General features: G+C 46.9%; 2 protein-coding genes across 2 annotated transcripts; both read right to left on the reverse strand.

The window, feature by feature from the left end:
• Positions 1-381: 381 nt before the first annotated feature.
• Positions 382-2,319, reverse strand: LOC138636726 (mucin-2-like). Its single transcript, XM_069724926.1, has 5 exons — positions 2,225-2,319; positions 1,921-2,119; positions 1,722-1,835; positions 1,452-1,584; positions 382-850 (listed from the first exon to the last, which is right to left on the reverse strand). Exons 2-5 carry the CDS (start codon positions 2,048-2,050, stop codon positions 826-828), a joined length of 402 nt encoding a protein of 133 aa, XP_069581027.1. The 5' UTR covers positions 2,051-2,119; positions 2,225-2,319; the 3' UTR covers positions 382-825.
• Positions 2,320-3,495: 1,176 nt separating this feature from the next.
• znhit1 (zinc finger, HIT-type containing 1) lies at positions 3,496-6,611 on the reverse strand. Its single transcript, XM_069724935.1, has 6 exons — positions 6,367-6,611; positions 4,985-5,082; positions 4,822-4,897; positions 4,647-4,726; positions 4,403-4,572; positions 3,496-4,265 (listed from the first exon to the last, which is right to left on the reverse strand). Exons 1-6 carry the CDS (start codon positions 6,389-6,391, stop codon positions 4,244-4,246), a joined length of 471 nt encoding a protein of 156 aa, XP_069581036.1. The 5' UTR covers positions 6,392-6,611; the 3' UTR covers positions 3,496-4,243.
• Positions 6,612-6,720: the final 109 nt, after the last annotated feature.

Genomic DNA, 6,720 nt, shown 5'->3' on the forward strand with positions numbered 1-6,720 from the left:
CAATGAAACTGATTGATCAGTCCACCCTCTATAAAGTAAATACCTACCTACCTAAATGTTCCTGCTAGTGTTCAACCACGTTAGCTCCATGTACTTGACATCTAACATGCTTTGATAGATGAACGTGCAGGTTTACATATCTCTGGAGGGTTCCCGTTATCTGATGCTCTTATTTTAGTTCCTCAGTCACTTCCTCTTTCAGTCGCATTTTTTCTTCTTCTCTTGTTGCTTTTGTTCTTTTGACACAATCATAAAGTTTTACAAATCAAATATCAATAGAAAAAAATAAAAAATGTAAATGTCCACGAGATAACGGCCAGTTCACAAATCCCGCCCCCTGTATGTGATGTCACATCAACAGAAACGAACAACATCAATAAATTCGGGTGCGTCAAGTTTAATGTTTTTTTTCTTGGTGAAGATGAAAGAAACAGCAGCCACATTTCAAACTTTATTTAAATGTCTCAGACACGGACGAGGAATATCTGCTGCTGCCGTTAGCGTCAGACTGCTAGCGGGACATCACGAGGCCCTTTAACGAGTCTTCTTTGAAACAAGTCAGCGAGAAATAGCAGAAAGTGTTCAGCCGAGTGGGGACGCTAACGTTAGCTCAAACAACTCGTTAAAGTTACCATGAACTGTTTACGGATGGGAATAAGAAGGCACGTGAGGGGGCGGGGCTTGGTGAACAATCTGTTTACTGTTGAAAGAAATGTCCAGTTTCAGACTTCCTGATGTGGAAAATAATTCATGTGGAGCCCGTGATGTCCGGCAGGTCGAAGTCCCGCTCTCAACTTCAGGGTGAAATCCTCTGATTGGCTGGCTTCACGGAGGGGGCAGAGTCAGATGTCTGGAAGAGAAAAATACATTTTATTTTGAGTGTAAAATCCCGTCCAGGGAACTGATTTAACTTAAGTTAAGCTCCCTTAACGTTCCCCTTAATGTTCCCTAATCGTTACCTTCAAGTTCCCCTTAACGTTCCCTTAACATTTCCTTCACGTTCCCTCAACATTTCCCTCAACGTTCCCTCAACATTCCCTCAACGTTCCCTCAACATTTCCCTTAACGTTCCCTCAACGTTCCCTTAACGTTCCCTCAACGTTCCCTCAACGTTTCCCTTAACGTTCCCTCAACGTTCCCCTTAACGTTCCCTCAACATTTCCCTCAACGTTCCCTCAACATTCCCTCAACGTTCCCTCAACATTTCCCTCAACGTTCCCTCAACATTCCCTCAACGTTCCCTCAACATTTCCCTTAACGTTCCCTCAACGTTCCCTCAACATTTCCCTCAATGTTCCCCTTAATGTTCCCTCAACAGTTCCCTCAACGTTCCCTCAACATTTCCCTTAACGTTCCCTCAACGTTCCCTGAAGCTACCAATCAGAAGCTAACTTCAGTGAAGTCTGTTTTCTATAGCTCCGTGTGGACAAACAGTGTGAAGCGTTTCGGACCCGTTTCCTCGAGCTCGTCCTCGTCCAGAGAACACGGTGGTCAGTCCGTTGTGGGCGGGGACATGTCGGAGGGGGCGTGTCCTGGACTCCCGGAGCTCCGAGAGGAGTTCAGGGTTAGACAGGGACAGACGAGCTGAACGCAGACAAAACAAACACATTTTTAAATGTTGAGTCGATAAAACAGTAACAGTTCACTGTGAACTTCCTGTTTCCTGTCCAGCAGGGGGAGCCGTTCCCAGCATTACAGAGGTTCACCAGGTTAAAACTCACCTTGTCTGCTGCTGCAGGTTGATGAAGAAGTGGAAGAGGAGGGGCTGAGGGGGGAAGAAGGGGAGGGGCTGGAGTCACTGAGGTCACTAGGAGATTGAAGTTTGTTCCGACACTCTGCAGAGAGGAAGACGAGTATGAGGAGGACAGGTAGATATGTGGCTTCAGGACCAGGACCGGTCCTGATGAGACAGACTCTCACCTCTCAGAAACTCTGCTTGCAGCTCCGGAGTCTGCAGAGACAGACGAGGAGACGAAGAGGGGAGGAGCCGAGTCACGGAGGTCACGGAGGTCACCGGTGGTGATGATGAAGGTGTTGATGAAGACTTCATGATGACCGTCGGCGGTGGGAGGAGCTTTCAAAAACTCGTATGAACGAACAGGACTTCAGTGGAAACAACCTGATGAAGTGATGATGTCACAGGTCAGATGTCACATGACCGGAGCGGATCAGTACAGAACCAGAGTCCAGACCCCGACCCCCCAGAGACCCTGTCTGTACTCACTGTGGAGCTCCTCAGCTGGTCGCGGTGAGACGACGTCCTGCTGACGGGACGAAGTGAGAGCAGCTCCTCCTCCCTGAGAGTGTGTGTGTTACTGTGTGTGTGTGTTACTGTGTGTTATTGTGTGTTATCGTGTGTTACTGTGTGTGTTACTGTGTTATTGTGTGTTACTGTGTGTGTTATTGTGTGTTATCATGTGTTACTGTGTGTGTTACTGTGTGTTATTGTGTGTTACTGTGTGTTACTGTGTGTTACTGTGTGTTATCATGTGTTACTGTGTGTGTTATCATGTGTTACTGTGTGTGTTATTGTGTGTTACTGTGTGTGTTATCATGTGTTACTGTGTGTTACTGTGTGTTATCATGTGTTACTGTGTGTGTTACTGTGTGTTATTGTGTGTTACTGTGTGTGTTATTGTGTGTTACTGTGTGTGTTATCATGTGTTACTGTGTGTGTTACTGTGTGTTATTGTGTGTTACTGTGTGTTATCATGTGTTACTGTGTGTGTTACTGTGTGTTATTGTGTGTTACTGTGTGTGTTATCATGTGTTACTGTGTGTGTTATCGTGTGTTACTGTGTGTGTTATTGTGTGTTACTGTGTGTGTTATCGTGTGTTACTGTGTGTGTTATTGTGTTACTGTGTGTTATTGTGTGTTATCGTGTGTTACTGTGTGTGTGTTACTGTGTGTTATTGTGTGTTACTGTGTGTGTTATTGTGTGTTACTGTGTGTTACTGTGTTATTGTGTGTTACTGTGTGTGTGTGAAGGGAAAACTTCATCCATGTGAAATACACGACTCAAAAGTCTACATTAATTATTTACTATTTTATGACAGTTACCATGGATACCAGGAGTCAGCTGGACTTTCAACCCCCCTCCCCCCACTACACATACATTTCCTGCTGACTCAAACATTGAAATTAGATTTTTGTCCCAACAAGTAACAAACACACAATCTTTCTGTAGTTGTAAGGACACTTGTTGCCCCGCCCCTCACCTGAACCTAAACCTGATCCTGGAACCGGGTCTGGACCCTGGAACAGTACTTTAAAGTCTTGAGGACCTGAATGTCCTCATTAGTATGGTTTTAACCAAAACTGGTCCTCACACTGAGACAGACAAAGACACTTTGAATCATTTAACCCCTGGACAGGCCACGCCCCCTTCACTAAGCTCTGATTTATTGATTGCAGCCACAGACTGAATATAGAAGTGTTCGTAGCTTCTGTAGTCATTAAAGTTGGGTAAAAATAATAAATAGACAACGAGATCATTTAAAACATGAATGAAGAACATTTAATGAAACTCTGAAGAACATCTGGAACATCAGGAGACAGAAGGTCTGAGGGTCCCTGAGCCTGCCGTGACATCACCGCTGAGGTCACACAGGTCAGAACCTCAGACTGTTTCTAAAAGAGTTCGTAGCTTCAGGTCTGTAAAATGGTTCTGATCCAGAAGTGTCTTCAGCTGCAATACCAGCGAGTGCCACTAGAGGTCGGCTCCAAAAAGCCTCCGGCTCCATAGACTCCCATTCAACTTCTCTCATCAAATCCAAAGTGAATAAAATGTGTCCATCAGTTATCTCGGTGTTGTTAGCTAAAGTCACTCCTTCTTCTTAGTTTTCTGGAGGTCCATCTGGAAATAATCCCTCATTCATTAGAAAAGAAGATTCAAGAAGACCTGTTTTTGGGGGCGTGTCTGTTTGATTGACAGGCCTGCGGTGCAGTCAGGTTACAGCTATCGGTGGGCGGGACGTAGTATCGTCGGGTTTCCGATCAGATCGGTCAGATCCACCGCTGGCTCCTCCCTCATCTCGTCCAAATATGGTCACTTCCTGCTCCGAACCGCTCCGAACTAACAAGATGGTGACGGACAGAATCTGAACTGGAGGATTCATAACGTTCACAAACCAACGATGACATCACTTATGGTTGATGACATCACTGATGGTTGTCAGAACTCAGTCTGTGAAAATGTTCAGAACAGCAAGCCACGCCTCTGTCACCATGGGGACGAGTCCGTTAGAGGGTCCACTTCAAACACCTGCAGACACACAGGAGATCCGAGCTCTGATTGGATAAAACTCCAAACTCTTATTTTGGCAGGTTGTTTTCAGCAACAGTTTCCTGGCTCTGAATGTGTGTGTGTGTGTGTGTGTGTGTGTGTGTGTGTGTGTGTACCTGGTCTCCCTGTGCGTACACAGACACCTGCTGCTGCAGTAGCGCCCCCCACAGGTGGTACAGGTGTAGTGTGACGGGAAGCCGCAGACACAGCAGAAGTGACGGGGGGGCAGCGAGGAGGGCGGGGCCGCCGCCGACAGGTAGTTTGGCTCCGCCTTGTCCGACAGGTTCTACCAATTAGAGAGGAGAGGAGGGGTCAACTGACAGCTGGCTCTCGGCCAATGAGAGAGCAGCAGGGACTCACCTCCTCCTCCAGCAGTGTGGTGAAGTTCTTCCTGAAGCGCTGCTTGAAGTGGTCGCCCCTCGTCTTCCTCCTCTTCTTCTCTGGATGCACAGAACAACACAAGAAGAAGAAACTGAATGCTCAACTGTCCAACACACGAGGACACGGATGGACACGACCTGCCTGTCTGTCTTACCTGGTTCTTCTGTCTCATTGAAAGCTGGTAAGCGGGCAGTAGGACCTGGGGGAGGGAGGGAGGACAGAGGGTCGTCCTGGAAACACACAACAACAACAATAATAATAAACAGGAAGCAGCTTCTACTTCCAGTAAAGAGCCAATCAGAGACGATGTGTCTCACCTGGAAGTTGTCTTTCTCCAGAGCCTCCAGCTGACGGGTCAGTCTCCTCTGACGGGTCGCCTCGTCCAGAACCCGGCGCTGGCCAGCCTCCACCCGGGCTGACACAGACAGGTAGAGGGACAGACAGACAGGTAGAGGGACAGACAGACAGACAGACAGGTACAGGAACAGACAGGCAGACGGACGGACAGACAGACAGATACAGACAGACAGGTAGAGGGACAGACAGGCAGACAGACAGATACAGGGACAGACAGACAGGTAGAGGGACAGACAGACAGATACAGGAACAGACAGGTAGAGGGACAGACAGGCAGAGGGACGGACAGACAGACAGACAGACAGACAGATACAGGAACAGACAGGTAGAGGGGGACAGACAGGCAGAGGGACGGACAGACAGACAGATACAGGAACAGACATGTAGAGGGACAGACAGACAGGTAGAGGGGGACAGACAGGCAGAGGGACGGACAGACAGACAGATACAGGAACAGACATGTAGAGGGACAGACAGACAGGTAGAGGGACAGACAGACATACATGTAGAGGGACAGACAGACAGGCAGAGGGACGGACAGACAGACATGTAGAGGGACAGACAGACAGACAGGCTTTTCCATCAGTCTGTTTTCCTGTATTTGTAGTTTTGAATGTTGCCTTCGACTCGCACCAAAGTCCACTATAAAAACTGGCAATTTAACATTCCTCTAGTGTTTACTTCTGGTCTAAAACAACCTTAAACATTCTTCAAGACTCGTCTGGAAGTAAAGTTGAATTCGGCCGCCCGCTGGAGCCGCTAACATCCCATAGTTCAGGGAAACATCCAGAGTCCATCCAGCTGAAATAAACCGTCATCCTTCTTCTCAAATTCGGGTTTATTAAATAAGTGTTCTATTTGTGCTCAACATTTCAATGCCGAATAGTCTGCAGCTATATTTAAATTAGCACCATGTAACTCTGATATTAAAAACAACATTCATGAGACATCTGGGTTGTTTCCTCCGTTGACCGCACGAGCTCGGACAATAAAAACCGGCGCCAAAAGCGGGTTCACAACCCTAAACCCTAACCTAACCTAACCTAACCCTAACGTAACTCTAACCTAACCTAACTCTAACCTAACCTAACCTAACCCTAACGTAACTCTAACTCTAACCTAACCTAACTCTAACCTAACCCTAACTCTAACTCTAACCTAACCTAACTCTAACCTAACCTAACTCTAACCTAACCCTAACGTAACTCTAACCTAACCTAACTCTAACCTAACCTAACCCTAACGTAACTCTAACCCTTCTTCACTTAATAATCTGGAGACTTCGGTGACCTGAAGCAAACACGGCTTCTCCAATAATTCGGTTAAAATGAACGAAACTCACCGGAGCTTTTCTTCTCCAGCACCATGTTGTCTTGGGTTGTCTGTACAGCGGCCGCACGGGTCCAAACCAAAGCAGACAAAACGCGTTTTTCCTCCAACGGCTCGTTCCGTCCAGGAAAACACGAAGTCTGTGTTTCTGTTGGGACCTTTCACTGCTGTGGTTTTCGCTACGGCAACCCGCAAGGGAACCTCCGCGGCGTTTATCTGAGCGCGTTTCTCCTGTCTGTTGCCCCCTGGTGGTGAAATGATTCCGACCTCAGCAGGAGAAACCGCTGATCAAAAGAAGCTGAAAATACGTTTTTAACTAGTTTCCGAAAATAATTTGAATTTTCCAAACATAAAAATCAAAATAATT

The sequence above is a fragment of the Brachyistius frenatus genome, unplaced genomic scaffold (genome assembly GCF_029030835.1).
Source record: "Brachyistius frenatus isolate BFR_SWC_R1_liver_20210118 unplaced genomic scaffold, ASM2903083v1 Contig_401, whole genome shotgun sequence".
NCBI classification, from domain to species: domain Eukaryota; kingdom Metazoa; phylum Chordata; class Actinopteri; family Embiotocidae; genus Brachyistius; species Brachyistius frenatus.